Raw genomic sequence first — 20,111 nt, 5'->3', positions numbered from 1 at the left:
GCATGATGGGAAGTGCAGTTGGTGCTGTATGGAGTTTCTGACGAAAGCTACAATAAGCTGCTTAGACACGTTGAGCCCATGTCCCTGAGTCCACTCCAGATATACCCCAGTGTGAGGAGAAGGGACTGTGGGATTTAGCTGGCACCTAGACAAGTGACTGAATGTCCATGAGTCTTATTTTTTTTATTGCTCTCCAGCCCCTCTAGCCTGCTGGACTTTATAATACTTGTCACTACCTAAAATTATGTTATTTGTTCTCTTGTTCTTCTGCTTCTCCCACTAGAATATGTGCTCCTTATCAGCAGGATTTTATCTTGTAGACTGCTATATCTTATGTACACTGTCTAGTACATAATAGATGCTCAATAAATACATGTTGAGTGAATGAATAAATGAATGAATTAATTTTATGGTATGTACCCAGTAAAACAAGACTCAAAATCAAGCTCATTTTATTGAAATGTATAAAACCATAGCTGATCACTTTCTTCTTCCAATTTTTCCCATTGTCATTTCTTCAGTTAGTTCCTTCCACTATCATCATCAGTTAATTAAATGCTCTTTCATTATTTTTTAATAAAAATTTTATGTAGAAATAGGGTCTATGTTGCCCAGGTTGGTCTCCAAATCCTGGCCTCAAGCAATCCTCCCACCTCAGCCTCTGAAATTGTTGGGATTATAGGCGTGAGCCACTACACCCAGCCTATTTTTTTAAACTTTTTTTTCCCTATGGAAATAATTCAGATTGCTGCCATTTTCTGTAGCATTCATAGCTTAATATTTTTTAATTGCTACAACATTCTTTTTATAATTTTGTGATAAAAAGTAACAAAGGTAGAAAACAATAGGTGGTATTTTCAACGTACTAACGCTATTTAATGAAATAATAATACCTGTATACTGGGGAAGAGATGCCAACTTAAAAATATCCAATTGAATATTGACAGAAATATACTAGTTAGATTCATACTCTGCTCTTTTGTTGTTTTTCATACAGGACTCTAGATTAAAAAAAAAACTGCAACAAATCCAACAAGAAACCTAAAAAAATTAAAATAAAATGAATGAGAGACAAAATCTTGCTAAAAGTGCAATGCGGTATTGGGGAAAAATTATGGATTTTGAGAACAAACTTGGGATTAGAATCTGGTCCATGATTAGTATGAGTGTGTAATTATGAATAAGCTATTTGGTGTTTTTGATTCTGTGAAACAGAATAACACCGATCTTATTGGGGGGTATAAGGATTAGATGCAGTGCTTAGTAGATGCTTTACGAAAGGCAGCCATGCATGATTATCAATATTTCTGATATTTTAGCAAATGCCCCCTTTGTGCATAAACTAGTTTATAAGTCATCACATGACACAAAATAGTTCACATCAAACCAATTGCATGTTAATGTTTTTGAACTTTTAGAACAGTAATGGACTTTAAACTGGTCCCTGACATTTTTGGCACCAGGGAACGGTTTTGCGGAAGATAATATTTTCCACAGGGATTGTGGGGGAAGGTGGTGGTTTACGGGGAGATAGGAATGGTTTCAGGATGAAACTGTTCCACCTCAGATCATCAGGCATTAGATTCTCATAATGAGTAGGCAACTTAGGTCCCTTGCATGCATGCACAGTTCACAATAAGGTTCACGCTCCTATGAGAATCTAACACCATCATCGCTGATCTGACAGGAGGCGGAGCTCAGACAATAATGCTCGGTCTCCTGCCACTCACCTCCTGGTGTGTAGCCTGGTTCCTAACAGATTTACCAGACACTAACAGATCTGTAGCATGGAGTTGGGGACCCCAGCTCTAGGACAAAGGTTTTCAAACTGTGCGCAGAGGAACTCCTGTCTGCAGCATGGGACGGTGGGTTGAAGAGGGACAGCCTTCTTGAACCAGCATAGTTCTATATATTAGGCTTTGGCTGAAGAGAGGACTTTTCTAAGGAATAGAGAAATGAAACCAGATTGGAAACTACCAACCTCCCTTATTATGCAATCAAGAAAATGAAGACTTAAGGATCATGTTAGTGGCAGAATTGGAACATAAGTCCAGTGTTTCTTCCACTACACTTTGTCATTGCTGTTATTTTTTGAGACAGGGTCTCATTCTGTCATCCAGGATGGAGAGCAGTAGCATGATCAGGACTCACAGCAGCCTTGAACTCCCAGGCTCAACTTATTCTCCGCCTCAGCCTCCCCAGTAACTGGGACTACAGGTGTGCACCATGCCTGGCTAACTTTGGTATTTTTTGTAAAGACAGGGTTTCACCATGTTGCCCAGGCTGGTCCTGAATTTCTAGGCTCAAACAGTCTGCCTTGCTCTCTCAAAGTGGTGGGATTACAGGTGTGAGTTACTGTGTCCAGCCCTGCTATTTTTTACTTAAAATTACACAATAGACATTTTAAAAACTAGGTCTTGGTTAGCAGTGCACAATTTTTTTTTTTTTTTTTTTTTTTTGAGACAGAGTCTTGCTCTGTTGCCCAGGCTGGAGTGCAATGGTGCGATCTCGGCTGACTGCAAGCTCTGCCTCCCGGGTTCACACCATTCTCCTGCCTCAGCCTCTCGAGTAGCTGGGACTACAGGTGCCTGCCACCACGCCAGTCTAATTTTTTTTGTATTTTTAGTAGAGACAGGGTTTCACCACGTTAGCCAGGATGGTCTCGATTTCCTGACCTTGTGATCCGCCCGCCTCGGCCTCCCAAAGTGCTGGGATTACAGGCGTGAGCCGCCGCGCCCGGCCAAGCAGTGCACAATTCTTCATTTAATTTTGGTTGTTGCAATACCCAAAGAAAGAATCTTTGTTCTATTTTTAAAAATTAGGTGTTACTGTACAAATTTTATCTGTTAACATTAGTTGGAACAGTTTTACATAAAAGATGAAAGTAGTGGCCGGGCGCAGTGGCTCAAGCCTGTAATCCCAGCACTTTGGGAGGAAGAGACGGGCGGATCACGAGGTCAGGAGATCGAGTCCATCCTGGCTAACACAGTGAAACCCCGTCTCTACTAAAAATACAAAAAACTAGCCGGGCGAGGTGGCGGGCGCCTGTAGTCCCAGCTACTCCGGAGGCTGAGGCAGGAGAATGGCGTAAACCCGGGAGGCGCAGCTTGCAGTGAGCTGAGATCCCACCACTGCACTCCAACCCGGGCGACAGAGCAAGACTCCGTCTCAAAAAAAAAAAAAAAAAAAAAAAAAAAAGATGAAAGTAACCTTCATTGTTGTCCTCCACAAATGGTACTTGGCATTTTAATGGCGTGAGCTAATAAAAGATTGACAAGGGTATTGTCCCTTTAGTATTTTGATCCTTTCTAGGACATCTAACATTAAGATCAGTTGATACTGTGTCTACCTGATACACACGTTTGTTTTTATATAGTTCCAATATAAGTTATTGATCTACCTGTGGAATTATGGAAAGCCAGTCAATTCAACAAGGTATAACAAGTCATCATACCATGTTTTAGGCACTGTGTTAATGTGGGTACAGTTGTGTCCTTCTTGCTGTCATATAACTTAAATTCTAATGGAAAAGATACAATTAAGCATGTTAATATAAACAAGGTTTTGGCTGGGCACGGTGGCTGATGCCTATAATCTCAGCATTTTGGGAGGCCGAGGTGGGTGGATCACCTGAGGTCAGGAGTTCGAGACCAGCCTGGCCAACATGGTGAAACCCTGTCTCTACTAAAAATACAAAATTAGCTGGGCATGGTAGCATATCTGTAATTCCAGATACTTAAGAGACTGAGGCAGGAAGATCGCTTGAACCTGGAAAGCGGAGGTTGCAGTGAGCTTGGATCACGCCACTGACCTCCAGCCTGGGCAACAAGAGTGAAACTGTCTCTCAAAAACAAAACAAAACAAAAACCCAGAAACAAAAACACCCCAAAAATCAAAAACAACAAGGTGTTGCCGTATTAAAGGATGAGGAATCAGCCTTGAGATGGTGAACTTAACAGGCAAAGCAACTTCAGCTGACACCTGAACGAGGGCAGCCAGTTAATGGAATAACTAGAGGGAAGTCTTCCAGTAAGGGAATAGGCTGTGGAGCAAAACAAATAGGGCAGTGGACCGAGATGAGGCCTGAGAGGAAGTAGGGCATGGATTATGCGGAACCTTTGAGGTCATGGCAAGGTATTTGGATTTTATCCTAAGTATAACGCAGAGTTTTAAAGAGGGAGCAACACAATCAGTTCTGACTTAATTAATGCTTGGTACTAGGCCCATGGATCATAAGGAACCTGTACAAACCTTTACAGGCTGAAATGCCCCAGGTCAAAGACAAATCCTCATCTCACTCCAGCTGGAGCAAGGACTGCTGCAGAAACTACTCTCAGTGCTGAAGGAGACAATGCCCTGACCATACCAATTCCCGACAAGTCCTGGAGTTAAGACGCAGCCATGCAGTAACTACCAACCTAAAGTGAGGAAACAGCTAGGTGCTCAGGTGCTTATGAGTCCAGGGGGCCAACGTGGAGGCACAAGCTCAGTTACACAGCTGCACAGGTGTCCAAGGAAGCATTTCAACCACAGAAAACAAAGAAACCAGCATTCTCCTCACCCCCAAGGGCCAAGATCTCATTCTTTTTTAGCCAAAGCCACTTCTATCACACATTGGAGAACCAACATCTAATTTTGCTTCTGTACCCAGTTTTGGTAGTGATGCCGCCGAAAGGTGGATTCTCTCACATATCCATTTTCTAGAGCTGGCATAACAAAGTACCACAAACTGGGTGGCTTCAGTGAGTTATTGTTTCACAGTCTGGAGGCTGTTAAGTCCAAGATCGAAGTGTCAGGAGACTTGGTTCCTTCTCAGTGTGAGGGGGAATTTGGTCTACGCCTTTCTTCTTGCTTCTGGTAGTTTGTTGGCAATCTTCAATATTTCTTGATTTGTAGAACCATCACCCCAATCTTTGCCTTCATCTACCCATCGTGTTCTCCCTGGGTGTGCATCTGTGTTCAAATCTCTCTCAGCTTTTCAACAAGTATGGACACTAGCCATACTGAATTAGGGCCCACCCAAATGACCCCATTTTAATTGGATTACCTCTGTAAAGATCTTATCTCAAAATGAAGTCACATTCTGAGGTACTGGGGGTTAGGACTCCAACCTATCTTAGGGGACCACAATTCAACCCGTAACTCTGTAAAACACAAATGTTAGATAGCATTTAAAGTCTGGGCTCAAAATTATGTCAAATAAGAGATACCAGGAATAACTTCCTTCTTCATGGTTTGATTGCATTTCTTTGCCAAATAAAAAACAAACACAAAATTAGTTTTGGGTTTTTAATACTCTCTGATGAAATGAATTACTTCCAGTAACTGCCATATACAGGAAACTTACCTGCTGCAGTGGCTAAAATTTCTATCCCTATTGGTTAGAATGAGAAATCATCCACAGGTTTACCTAGAGATAACTTTAAAAACACCAAATCTTTTTTTTTTGAGATGGGGTCTCTGTTGCCCAGGCTGGAGTGTAGTGGTGCTATCTCAGTTCAGTGCAATCTCTGCCTCCTGGGCTCAAGCAATTCTCATGAGAACCTCAGCTTCCCTAGTAGCTAGGACTACAGGGACGTGCCACCACACCTGGCTAATTTTTGTACTTTTATTGAGAGTCTTATTCTGTTGCCTAGGCTGGAGTGCAGTGGTGAAATCTTAGCTCACTGCAACCTCTGGCTCCTGGGTTCAAGCAATTCTCCTGCCTCAGCCTCCCAAGTAGCTGGGATTACAGGAACACGCCACCATGCCTGGCTTATTTTTGTATTTTCAGTAGAGACAAGGTTTCGCCATGTTGGCCAGGCTGGTCTTGAACTCCTGACCTCAAGTGATCCACCCTCCTTGGCCTCCCAAAGTGTTGGGATTACAGGCGCGAGCCACTATGCTGGGCCTCAATTTGTGTATTTTTAGTAGAGACGGGGTCTTGCCATGTTGCCCAGGCTGGTCTCAAACTCCTGGGCTCAAGCGATCCACCTGCCTCAGCCTCCCTAAGTGCTGGGATTACAGGTGTCAGCCACTGCACCTGGCCCCAAAACACCAAATCTTGATGTTTGGTGATTTTAAGTATACATATTGTGGTGTCCAAATAGACCCCGTCACAAAAAAATAAATAAATAAAAAAGATTTGGTGTTTTTAAAGTTGTCTCTAGGTAAGACAGTGTGGATGACTTCTCATTCTAACCAACAGGTATAGTTCATGAGAATTAGGAGAGGTCTTACATATACCTTATTGGAATGAAGCATTTGTCCCTTTAAAATTTAAAATTCAAAAAAATAAAATCGACAAATGGGTTCTGTATGAATTTACCTTTTGCTCTGTATATAAAGTAAATCTTAAAGATTCCATCAGGGAGATTATCTGCCACTAATAAATACATGTACAAAATATGGGTCAGCAATTCATTATATTAAAATCAGAATAATCAAAATGGTGAATATAACAAAACTCGAAAAATTTAACAAATGCAAACTCTGGTCTACGAAAGTTTTGAAAAAACTGAGTCCTAACACTAAATGCTTTTTGTTGTTCCTCGGCTGCATGGCACATTTCCACACTTTTTTAAAGTTAATGGTGGTGATGCCTTGTACTAACACCTAGTCCAGCAGTCTACTATCTCTAGACCTAGGTTGTTGCCTTACAGTTTAACAAATCTTTACTTGGACTTATTTTCCAATGATTTCCATTTGAATATGGCTTTAATCCTCAAAGTTCCAATTTAAAAATTCTGAGTTTCTTTGACCAAAACAGAAATTTGATAATTTCTTATGAATTTTATTCTTCTAAAGTTTTTAAGCATAAAGGTTGTTTTCTAAACATCAAAAATAAAAACTTGCTAATTTTAATTTTTTGACCAGAATTATTTCCTTTAGCTCATAAGGTTCTGAAGCTATTTTACATGAACAAAAGCAAACACAAACAGTATTTACTATGCCAGGCACCTTTTTAAGGGCCTTACAGAAAATGGCATGACACTTACAGGTATTTTTATTACCAATGACAGGTGAGGAAACTAAGGCACAAAGAAATCAAGCAATTTGTTTAAGGTGACACACGGTAATGGTGGAACTGGGATTGAAACCAGAGTTGTCTGGCTTCAGAATCTGTGCTCTCAATCACATGTCATATTGCCACTCTCGAAATAACACAAGAAAATGGTTTTTTTTTTTTTTAATTTTATGAAAGACAAACCAAAATATAGAAATTCAAAGTTTCATTTCGGCAGCCACCATGAATTATGCTTTTTTTATACATAGCTTTCACAAATATTATCTATTGTGTAGTTATATCAACTTTTTTCAATTCCAAAGAACGAGGACATAACTCATACAAATTTATTTTAAATATGCCTTAAAAATCAGAATTAAATTGATAAATGAATTAATCTATTGAAAAAGGGTCATTTTACATCCATTCTGGGTATTACCACAAATTTTAAAAGTAGAAGCATAGTATTTGCCAGTATTTTTAAAAACCGAGTCAATACAAATTAGTCTCAAAGTTCTTGAAAATTAGTAAGTGATTTTTCCCACTACTTAACCATAACTGGAATAACCTTTGAAGAAACACTACCAGCAAACTTTAGACAACAATTATAAAACCAGATTGTTGGCAGAGGACACAACAAAATGTAGGTTAGAAAATTCATAAACATACATTTATTCAGGAAATACAATTACTAGAATCCTTGGTATTTCAATGATCATTCTACATTATAAAATATTCACAAACATGTAGTTTTTAAAGTCGTCATGCTGACATTCTTTTTGGATAAGCCATAACCATTTCTTCTATTAAATGCTGTAATATCCATTTTAATTGTAAACAAAGTACTTGAGCCAAACTACTTAAGTACTTGAGCAAAAGAACTTTAAAAATCTTAGAGGAGGAGGACAATGATATTTTTTAAAAACATATTTGAGGCTGGGCACGGTGGCTCATGCCAGTAATTCCAGCACTTAGGGAGGCCGCGGGGGGTGAATCACGAGGTCAGGAGATTGAGACTATCCTGACTAACATGGTGAAATCCTGTCTCTACTAAAAATACAAAAAAATTAGCCGGGCGTGGTAGCACACGCCTGTAGTCCCAGCTACTCGGGAGGCTGAGGCAGGAGAATCGCTTGAACTGCCTTGAGGCGGCGGAGGTTGAAGTGAGCTGAGATTGCACCACTGCATGCCAGCCTGGGCAACAGCCAGACTCCGTCTCAAAAAAAAAAAAAAAAACATGTTTGAATCATCAAATCCTAAAGAACTAGGCTGCTATAATCTAGTATTACACTAACAAATCAAGTGCTCATATTAAGACAGCACATATATTAACGACAATACTGCTCATCTGCAATTTTTACACATGCTTTCTCAAGTAACAGACACGTATTCTTGTAAGTTTTAAAGGCAAAGGGGGCAGAATGATGACAGACATAAAAAGCTCACATTTAAACTACTGGTAGACTTTATTTAAAAAAAAAAAAAGATAAGACTGTAATTACTTCCCAAACAAGAAATGCCAAGTACCTTTTATTCCTAAAGAAATTACTTGGCCAGGTGTAGTGGCTCACACCTATAATCCTCATGCTTTGGAAGGCTGAGGTGGAAGCCAAAGAGTTTCAGGCCGCAGTGAGCTATGATCACACCACTGTGTTCCAGCCTGGGGGACAAAGCAAGATCCTGTCTCTTTGGAAGAAAAAAAAAAAAAAAAAAAAAACCTAAGAAATATAATTAATCATTAAGTAGCTGCAAATTAAACTGTTCTGATACTTCCTGACAGTGTCCAGTGTAATCAGATCATTTTATAATGGGTTCTCAACCCTAGGTGTCCTTTAGAACCACTTGGAAAGCTTTAAAAAAAAAAAGTGGTTTTGATTTAGTTGTTATGGAATAGGACCCAGGTATCAATTTTTTAAAGCTCTGCCGGGCTTTCTAATATGTAGCTAAGATTGAGAATCACTAAGTCAACACATTTTGATATATCAAGAAAATAAATGGAAATGGGGGTGATAATTTATATTTGTAATTGACAAATCAAACATCTATCATATACTATGTACCTAGTTTTATTCATGAATCATCCGTTTCTAAGATAAAAATTCCCATGATTTCCCAGTGGCACTAAACCACCACTGTACATCTCTGCCAATGAATGACTGTATTTTTCTATGGTCAAGATTTAAAATTCTGGGATATATTATGAAAACTGCATTAATGAAAACAAACTACTGCTATTCACGCTCAACAGCAGCAAGCTAAACTACTATATTTGGCTCCTTTGAGCTACCCTTATTTTAAGAATTATAAATAGGTGTCAACCCACACAAAGAACAGATTGTGGATTACTGTAGGGAAAAAAAAAATAGCTTACTCAACTTACTAAAAGTTTCAACACCAAAAAAGATTTAACTTGGCTGAAAGTTCTTAAACAGCTGAAACACAGACCCAGGAAGCTATAATTTATAATGAAATGTTGATACATCTGTAAAAGCTATTGCAGCTGTAGCTATACTAAAATAAGATTTCTTCAGGGTTTATTTACCCTGAAATGCAAGAATACAAGCATAACAATAATATTACTGTTTTCATATGCACCAATACCTCTTTAATATATAAAGCTCTACAACAAATACCTCTAATAATTTTACAATTAAATTAAGTCCATACTTCTATACTACTTTGGTCTCAACATTTTTAAAACATCAATTAATTTTGAAAATATACAATTTAACAATGTGATCCTATCAATAACAAGCACATTTTGCAGTGGATTAAAGACACATTCAACCATGCAATCCAGTGTTCAATACCTAAATGATAAATAACAATGCCGATTGACTTTTATTTTGAAAAATCATTGAAAACTGGAATAATCATCTGAGACTCACTCACAGTGATCACAAACATGCAGAAAAAAGCATACTATTCTTCCTGAAGGAATGTTACAAAATGCCCACTCTTTTATACAGGGTCAATAACGATGCCAAATTACTTATATTTTTCAATCCATCATCTTCTAACATTTGTCACTTAAGTTTTTCTTAAAGTACACATGTTCCATTGTGACAGAAAATGAACCTCAACTCTTTCAGTCTTTAAGACCTCAGTCACAGTCACACACTAATAGCTGCCTTTTAGTGAAACAGTGACATCCAGTGGACAAATGAAATATTTCTCAAATTCCCATATTTGAATCACAAACAAAAGGTGCATCTCTAAATCCAACAATTTTAGTATGAGTTCCTACTTATTTTGATGGAATCTACCGATTCTCATGAAAACATCACATCATAATTTCTATGTATCTTAAATATATCCTCTTTTCTTCCTAAAATCAATTATTTAAATTGAGCTAGTAAGAATGTCTACTCTTGAAGCTAGTGAAGTTAACGGTATTACTTTTCCTTCTTTGCTTCACCTACTTCCCACCACAAAATAACTGATTTCTCTCTAGGAATGGAAGGACCAAAATATAGGGGAAATACTGTGCATTTAAATAAAAATGAATAGTATTTAAAATAAATTGCAAAAGATGAAATCTGAACCTGTTTCGCATTTATAATTTGATGTATTGTTGAATATAAATAGGGATGTAATAAGTAATGCTATCAATTACATCCTCTTGCCTCAATGTTCAAATATTAAGAATACATCCTTTAGCAATGATTGTTTCAGTGTTTAAAAACTTACTTTTATAAATCAATATAAATGAATATCTATTATATATTATGCTTAAGTAAAAGTGAAAAAACTTGCACTGGGCTGCGTCATGATTTACCACTGGTTTTATATACATTATGTGTGTGTTCAAAATACAAAATGCAGCAATGATGTTAACGTTGACGGTGTAATGAACTGCTGTAGGTGAGACTGTTATATTTAACTTCTTGGAAAACCGTAAAGAAATTTCACAGGTTAAAAAAAACAGAGTAAGCAAAAAAAGAATTGGAGAACTTTACTTTTAAATCAGCAGCCAAATGAAGAAAACTTTTCCTTTCTAAAAAAAGATTAAGAATGTAAAAGTACATTTTAATATTAAAAAAGCATTTTAAAAAATCTATAACAACTTTATGACAAAATCTGCATTTGAAAAAGGCCTGTAAAAACAGTAGGACAGAATTGCCCTCATCACCTTTTACTTTTTCTTGTCAGAAAAAAGTATGCATCTCTAGAACCACAAATGATGTTAAAATAGGCATTTATAAAATGGCAAGGAGAATTTCATGATAAATTTGTTTCTTTTCTTACAATCATTGGCATTGCAGCCATTAGTAAGTCACAAGGAAAACTTCTCTAGCTAAAATGCAAAATGAAATATCAAGTTTTGAAATGTATTAGGTCTGTTGCCTGCGTTTTGCTGATCTCATTTTTTCAAAGCGCGACTCCATTTCTTCTAAGACTTTGGGTGTATATCGCACCACTAATTTAACCTTTCCTTGTGCAGCTTTCAGCAGTTCTACAGCTTTTTCATGATGTTCTCCTTCAACACTCTAGGGGAAAAAAAAACAAACAACCATACACTAAGTTTTGAAAGTAACTAAAAATGTAAAAATTATTAAAATATATATAAGGAAGAAAGTTTTAATGTTATATTATTCCAACATTATAAAACTAAGAAATAATCCTGCCTTACCATTTTAATCTATATGAAATCCTCTTACATACATTCTGTTTATAATCTAAAAACTGGCTTTTAAGTTCCAAATAATTAGCATATCAATATATATGCCTTATTATGTCAGTAGATCAAGCAATTGCCATATGAGTAAAATGAGGGTAGACTTCTAATTTAATGTATTGCCTTTAATAAAGAGCTTATGTCATAAAAATTACATACACTAAGCACTGCTAATTTACACTGCAAAATACACTTACAGTGCTTAAAAAAAGAAAAGGATCACTGTTTTAACAGTACTGCCCAGGATTCCCTCAAGGCATTTCTTTTTTTTTTTTTTTTTTTTTGAGACAGAGTCTTGCTCTGTTGCCCGGGCTGGAGTGCAGTGGCCGGATCTCAGCTCACTGCAAGCTCCGCCTCCCGGGTCCACGCCATTCTCCTGCCTCAGCCTCCCCAGTAGCTGGGACTATAGGCACCCGCCACCTCGCCCGGCTAGTTTTTTTGTATTTTTAGTAGAGACGGGGTTTCACCGTGTTAGCCAGGATGGTCTCGATCTCCTGACCTCGTGATCCGCCCGTCTCGGCCTCCCAAAGTGCTGGGATTACAGGCTTGAGCCACCGCGCCCGGCCACTCCCTCAAGGCATTTCTAAACCACAAGTTTCTTAGGTTTCTCCTATAACTCAAATACACCCCCAGGTGGTCACAACAGATCACTACAAATAGAAATAAAATTCATCCTTACCACGCCATTAACAGAGAGGAGTTGATCTCCACGTTTGAGGCCCCCATGTCTATCAGCAATTCCACCTGGAATTATTCGAGATATATAGATTGGAGAGTTTTGTTCTTTGCCTCCCATAATATTGAATCCAAGGCCCTCTTCTGTTTTTGGTAGCTCAACAACTCGAGGATGAGAATGTCCTTCACTGGCAGCAAACGCAGCAACAGTAGCCTGAAAGAAAGTTTTACGTATTAAAAGTATGACTTTTATTTACTTTGGTTCTTATGTCTCTTTAGCTGAGATTACAGGCACCTGCCACCACACCCAGCTAATTTTTTGTATTTTTAGTAGAGACAGGGTTTCACCGTGTTACCCAGGATGGTCTTGATCTCCTGACCTCGTGATCTGCCCGCCTTGGCCTCCCAAGTGCTGGGATTACAGGCGTGAGCCACCGCACCTGGCTTCTTTTTAAAAACTACTTTTGAGCACATATTTTGGATGTCTGAATACTCACAAATTCACTGGTGATTCTGAGAAGGTAAGCTAAACAGAAGGTATTTTAGAGATGACAAATGAATAATTCTGAGTTATACAGGAAATGTTATGATTTTTCAGGTCATTCCTAGCCCATACAGTGCCCAGTCTCAGTCCCATATGCACAGGGCTTGGCAAGCAGACTTGCTGGGCAGATGGACATTGTACATGATAAGGAGGAAAACCCCTCCCCTACCATGCCAGCAGCCCTGAGCTTTAGATCTGGATCGCCCAACTCCTTCAGGAGCCTCTGTGCAGGACACAACCTACCTATATAATCAACACGGAGTTGTCCCTATATGTAATCATTTTGGCTTCTACACTATTTGTACTATATACTAAATATCTAAGATGTCAAGAAATCACTCAATAATGAGAAAAAGAGAGGTACACATAGCCAATCTGAATGTTTTTGTCGCTTTAGTTAACTAGTCACAACTAAAAACCCCCACAGAAGATGAAACAGAGCCATATCTTATTTAAAGCTCAAATTTAGACTAATCCAAACTAAATATAAAGTTGAGATTTTGTTTCACTTTGCTTTTAAGGGTAATAATCTGGTACCATTTTTTTTTTTGTGATGGATCACAAAAATGGGGAGGAAGAAAGAAATCAAGATTTACTGAATACCCGTTATCTTCAAATAAATCAAGATTTACTGAACACTCGTTATCTTTGAAGAAATCAAGATTTACTGAATACCCGTTATCTAAGGCTCAGAAATTCAGTAGGCTATCAAAGTCACACAATTCAGCAATTAAAACCATGTTTCTCTGGTCTTTTCTACACTGACAAACTACATTCACGTGTTTAAGCATTTGTATTCAACAAAGAATCCACCATTTCCTTATGAGAGCCAGTAACTATCCGTAAAAAATTATCTGCTGATGATTAATTTAAGTCAACGACTGCTGATATTATCCTGTTCAAACCACCTATCATGAATAGTGAGGTCAATACCTAAATTATTTGTGGAAAACAATGGCACAGAAATGCAGATAATGTAAAGAAGAAAGCAAAAATCAGCTCAGGATAGTACCACAGCTCTATCATATGCTATTTGTGTGGTTTGGGGCAAATAACCTCATGCTTCCTCTTCAGTAAGACGAGGATAGTAATTCATATCTTAAAATTATGATTAGATTTTGTATAATGAATATTATATAGTATCATATATGTAACATATACAACACAATTATATATCGCATGATATTGTATGCAAGTACATTTCTATTGTATTATCTAAACTGCATAACATAGCTTATGTAAAGCTATTTATCATGGACCATTTATGTAAAGCCAGTAGAAACAAATGTCTTCTTAGTACTTGAGAAATTTGGTGTAGCTTGAAAGATACATGTTAGTCTTCAAAGTAAGTTTATTATGAATTTAATAATTGCATATTTTAAACTTCTAATTTATGAAGAATTCTCACTTTTGGTAAACAAAAATATTTACCTTTGCAGTAGCATTCGCTCTCACTTCGGGACTGCTACTGATGTCCACGGTCTCATAGACATGTTCATATACCTGTAAAAGCCAAAGTTACATCTCAGAATATACCATGCTTGAGTTCTCTGTGAAGTTGTTAAAATTTCAGGCAAAGTTATGCATCTTTATAAAATGTTTTTTCTATCAGAAATTCCAAAAATGAAAAGGATTGGTTTTAATGTTTTCTGAAGTTTTTCTTAAGAAATTTTGAACGCAAATTTAGAGTATTATCTGACCTAATTAACTCAAATTTTTAGTAAATTTTAAAGATGTTTACTCACCTCTCTCACAGCATTGCAGAACTCACTTTGAAGGACTCTTTGCAAAGCCTGAAGTTTCTGTGGTGGTACTTCTCCACTCCTTTGTAGTTTTTCCAATAATTCAATTGCTCTACAAATATCTAGAGTTAAACACACACACAGATAATTTTCTCCAAGGGTTTTCTCAATGCCTACGTAACAGTGTAGGACTTAGGATTCATTCTTCAAGGGCTAATAATATACAGACAATAGTGAGGAAAAAAGCATTGAATTTGCACGTGTTTGGTGGGGAGGAGACTGTGCGTGTGTACACACATGAAGGGTGAGAATGTAAAATGTAAGAACACTAAATTTTACAGTAGATAGGAAAAACTACTGAGATTACAGAAGCATAAAGTAAGACTTTGGAGAAACACAGGCAAATTGAACACAAAATACCAAATGTCATCAGAAAGGACTGCGACTCAAACGTGACCATTATATGAACATTGTACTGCTTCAGAAAAGCTAGCAATATTGTCAGAAACTAGTCAACAAAAATTTACCTAATTATCATTATTAGTAACCAAAGCACTGAACAGTACAAAGCACTATAAGCTAGTAAAATCACTGATCATTTCTTGAAAGAAACATGATACACAGGTAGATAACCATTAAAGAGCAGATGCAGTGGAGTGGCAGGGACACATTTAAAACAACCGTAAAATTGCAAAAACAAGCAGTACAAATGAATTAAACTGATTTTTTTTCACCTTAATAACATTGTTAATTCAAACAAGCTCAAACACTTATGTTATGAAAGAGAAAAATAAAAACAATTAGCTTTGTGGATCTGGTCTCAATACCACCTGTGTGAACGTGGACAAGTTACATGACTTCCTTATGTCTCAGTTTCTTTCACTGTAAAATGGAAATAACAGTACTTTCCATATAAGGGTTATGAGGAAGAGTTATGAGTTCAGTTAACGACTGAACCACACAATACATAAAAAAGGGCTTAGCAAGCAAAAATGTTATGTTACATTGGTACCAATTAATCATAAGAAATACTGGCTGGGCATAGTGACTTATGCTTGTAATCCCAGCACTTTGGGAAGCCGAGGTGGGTGGATCACCTGAGGTCAGGAGTTCAAGACCAGCGTGGCCAACATGGTGAAACCCCATCTCTAATAAAAAAATACAACAAAAATTAGACAAGCATGGTGGCAGGTGCCTGTAATCCCAGCTACTTGGGAGACCGAGGCAGGAGAAAGCGCTTGATCCCGAGAGGCGGAGGTTGCAGTGAGCTGAGATTGTGCCACTGCACTCCAGTCTGGGTGAAAAGAGTGAAACTCCATCTCCAAAAAAAAAAAAAAAAAAAAAAAAAACAAACCAAACAAACAACAAAAATCCTAAGAGGTTGTATACATTTACAGAAATGTATGAAGCATGTTAGGGGGATTCTCATTGAGAAGTGCTGAGAAGTGCGAGGATAAATGTTATGAACTGAGACATTTCAGAAGATTCAGGAGGTCAGCTGTAATACTGTTAACTATCTCTACTTTTTTTTTTCCAAAAACTGTTTTTGTACAGTTTCCGTACCCCAGGTACTACAGTGCCCAGTATTCCATTACTGCTTTGCTTCCTTTTGACTTAAGTAGAAGAAGTTTCTGATTTCATGTTATACTCAAGGACTAGAAGTTTTTCTTTATACAGTATGGCCTTCCTCGTGTTTGCAGATAGAAAACTATGAATAAATGCAGTAAAGAAAGATATTTATTTATTTATTTATTTGAGAGGGAGTCTCACTCTGTCACCCAGGCTGGAGTGCAGTCGCGCAATCTCCACTCACTGCAACCTCTGCCTCCCAGGTTCAAGCGAGTCTCTGGCCTCAGCCTCCTGAGTAACTGGGATTACAGGGGTCCACCACCACGCTCGGCTAATTTTTGTATTTTTAGTAGAGACGGGGTTTCACCCTGTTGGTCAGGCTGGTCTCGAACTCCAGACCTCGTGATCCACCCACCTTGGCCTTCCGAAGTGCTGGGATTACAGGCGTGAGCCATCAAGCCTGGCTGAAAGATAATTTATTTATTTATTTGAGACGGAGTCTCCCTCTATTGCTGAGGCTGAGGTGCAGTGGTATGACCTTGGCTCACTGCTACCTCCGCCTCCAGGGTTCAAGTGATTCTTGTGCCTCAGTCTCCTGAGTAGCTGGGACTACAGGTACCTGTGACCACGCCCAGTTAGTTTTTGTATTTTTAGTAGACACAGGGTTTCACCATGTTGGCCAGGCTAGTCTCGAACTCCTGACCTCAATTGATCTGCTCGCCTTGGCCTCCCAAACTGCTGGGATTACAGGCATGAGCCACTGCGCCTGGCCAGAAAAACAGATTTTTAAATTTGTGGTAAAGAAAGCTTAAACTTAAAAAGTTAATCAAATGCAATGGAAACAAATAGACCTTCACCATTCTGATTTCCCATCACCAGAATGACCGATAAATGGGGACTGTTGGTTCATCAATTATTTTGATTTATAAAGTCATAATATGTAAGTCATATAAAAATTTCCAATGAAGAAAAAAAACGGAAAAAAATAAAATGCTTTTGACTAAATCTAAAATGTAGCTAACATGTGCTCAAATTTGTGTTTCATTAGATCATAGTTTGATGATTTAGAAGGCACTCTAAATCATATGTGATCAGATACTGTATTGTAATTGTACTGTAGGATTTTCTACTGTAAGATTGTTGGGCGTGTTTGTTAATAGAGTCTGTTAGAATTGTAAACAAGAATCAGAGGTGATGTATTCTGACTTTCTTACCCTGCTAAATGGCAATGACTAGTACAGCTGTCTCGGTACTGTGGGGAATTCGTTAGGACTTTCTTCAGATACCACAGATATCAAGATCTACAGATGCTCAAGTCTCCAATATAAAATGATGTAGTATTTGCATATAACCTTATGCATATCCCCCCTCCATACTTTAAATAATCTCTAGATTATTTACAATATCTGATGCTATGTAAATAGTTGTTATATCACATTGTTTAGGGAATAAGGACAAGAAAAAAATGTACATGTTCTATACAGACACGATTTTTTTATCTGAGTATTTTCAATCTGCAGTTGGCTGAAACGTGGAACCCATGGATATGGAGGGCTAACTGTAATGCATCCTACTCTGGGGCTGAGCCTTCTACTGAAGAACGGAAAAGAAGTCTGTAACAGCAAAAAACAATGCCATGACTATCAAAACTAAATGCCACAGAAGTTCCACATTTTGTGTTGCATTTAAAAATACAAAGACCGGTCGGGCGCAGTGGCTCATGCCTATAATCCTAGCACTTTGGGAGGCCGAGGTGGGCGAACTGCCCGAGCTCAGGAGTTCGCGATCAGCCTGGGCAACACGGTGAAACCCCGTCTCTACTAAAATACAAAAAATAGCCGGGCGTGGTGGTGTGCGCAAGTAGTCCCAGCTCCTCGGGAGACTGAGGCAGGATAATTGCTTGATCACGGGAGGCAGAGGTTGCAGTAAGCTGAGATCGCACCACTGCACTCCAGCCTGGGCGACAAAGCAAGACTACGTCTCCAAACAGCAACAACAAAAACACAAAAGACCACCAATATGTTAGAATCTTAACAACTAGCTTTCAAAGAAGAAACCTACTCCTGTTAACACCAAACAGATTTGTTCCCATCCATAAAACAGTGCTACTGTGCTCAAGAGGAAGATGTCACAGACTTAGGCCTAACTCAGCAAGTCTTCCCAGAGTAGCTAGTCCTCTAAAATGATGCTTTAATTGGCTTAAGGGTAAGAATCTCATTTACAGTGAGACTTCCAAATGGTGAACACAGTAAAGAGCAAATCAGCAACATTAAGTGCACATTTCTTTGTGGGAAGGCATTAGAAGTTTTTCTAAGTACAGTAATTCTAAAAATGTGTTTTCTTAGGGAACAATAGTAGTATTTAGACTGTAACTGCAAATGTTAATATGTGCAATATAATTTCAGTCTTCATCCTATACTTTTTTTTTTTATAACCACAAGTACTCAAAATGTTTATTTGTACTTCTCAACTCCTATCAATGATTTCTAATGCTGGTGCATGAAAAGCATGCTTGAAATTGTTTGAAATAAAGGATTAGGGACAGAGTGGAATGCTGGAAATCTGTAAAAGGACTGGAAACGCTGGAATGCTGGAAATCTGGTAGGCGCATAGCCAGTTATTTTCACAGGCTTCTCTAAAAAAAAAAAATCACTCAGAAGAGGAGGTTTTATTTTCCTTGACAGTCTGCTCTAGGAAGCAATCAGCCAACCAGTTTGCAATTGTAGGGTTTGCAAGAAATTAAAAACACCGCACCTGTAAGTGTTTTAGCATCTACCACTATTCTGCTTACTTACGTAACCTCCTTCCCAAGACCGAGTAGGACTGTTTTTAAAGCAACCGCTCCATTTCTAGGAGGGGCACAAAACCTAGCAAATACCCCAACCCAAATACAAGCGAGGTTGTGGGAAAAGTAATGAAGTCGTATGTGTGTAAACAAGGGAGAAGGGAGGTTCTGTTGAATTGTACCGTGTGTGTTCTCATGTTGTACAGGCATTGAGTATAGTCTGTGCGAACCTTGTGTGTGACGTTTGCTTTTCGGGTGTATGGGTCTCCGAATGCTGCTTCTGCTGTGCCCACCAAGGGAGCGCGTGTGCAGCGTGTGTCTGCGAAGCGGGCAGGTTGTGTTTAGTTGTGCTGTGCTTCGGGACAGTCCGTGTGAACAGAGGAGAGCTTAGAGTAACAGCTGAAATACCGTAAGCGCCCTTACTAAAGCCAGGCACAGAGACAACGGTGGCCTCTGGCGCCGGCACAAGGGACAGCCTGGCTCCGGATCTCAGAGCCTGGGTCACTCCTCCTCCCCTCCAGCGACACAGCACTCTCCCAACCCTTCCACCCACCTCGGCCGAGCATCGGCTGCACTCACCCCTCTCCAGCCGCACGGGTTCCCCTAACGCCGCCATCTTCTCCCTTAGCTCACAGACCCACAGGAAATGACGGCGAAGGGCTGCGGTGGAGGGGCGGGGCCTAGAGGAAGCCGGAAAAGTGAGTACCGGCTAGTATCGCGAGATCAGGAGGGTGGCCGAGGGTGTCGCCGGGGCCATCAGGGTAAGGGTATCTGGACTTGCGGCTTTTGAGGTCGGTCTGGCTCCGCGCCTTCCGCGGTGGCGAGGTCCCCCGGCCTCCTAGGGTTGGAAAGAGCTGCTTTCATGACTCTCGTTCCCTGCCTCGGGCTCTCCTTATCCGAATCGCTTCGAACCCTTGGCTCCACGTAGAGGAGTCAAGCCTGGATTCTAGTCCCACCTTGTTCATTAGCAGCTCTGTGATCTGGGACTGTTCACTTACCCTCTCTCAGTCTCAGTTTCCGCCTCTGTACAACGAGAGGTCCTATCTCTTAGGTCCTTCCAATTTTTAAACTCTGGGATCTGGTGGCAATTAAATGTGTCTCAGTTTGTGACAGCATTGCTTTAAATTTAAAAA

The 20,111-nt window shown here is 39.0% G+C and overlaps 1 protein-coding gene across 2 annotated transcripts; it reads right to left on the bottom strand.

Annotated features, from left to right (window-relative positions):
* Positions 1 to 7,308: 7,308 nt before the first annotated feature.
* On the bottom strand, positions 7,309 to 19,621 carry LIN7C (lin-7 homolog C, crumbs cell polarity complex component). 2 transcript variants are annotated; one of them, XM_023230346.3, is made up of 5 exons: positions 19,558 to 19,621; positions 14,628 to 14,746; positions 14,314 to 14,385; positions 12,343 to 12,552; positions 7,309 to 11,475 (listed from the first exon to the last, which is right to left on the bottom strand). In XM_023230346.3, the coding sequence occupies exons 1-5, from the start codon at positions 19,592 to 19,594 to the stop codon at positions 11,320 to 11,322; spliced, it is 594 nt and encodes a 197-aa protein (XP_023086114.1). In that variant the 5' UTR covers positions 19,595 to 19,621; the 3' UTR covers positions 7,309 to 11,319. The 2 variants fall into 2 exon arrangements, with proteins under 2 accessions (XP_023086114.1, XP_023086113.1); XM_023230345.2 differs by lacking the exon at positions 19,558 to 19,621 and adding an exon at positions 16,609 to 16,650.
* Positions 19,622 to 20,111: the final 490 nt, after the last annotated feature.

This window comes from Piliocolobus tephrosceles, chromosome 13 (genome assembly GCF_002776525.5).
Source record: "Piliocolobus tephrosceles isolate RC106 chromosome 13, ASM277652v3, whole genome shotgun sequence".
Classification (NCBI taxonomy): Eukaryota; Metazoa; Chordata; class Mammalia; order Primates; family Cercopithecidae; genus Piliocolobus; species Piliocolobus tephrosceles.
This window is presented reverse-complemented; position numbering and strand designations above follow the sequence as displayed.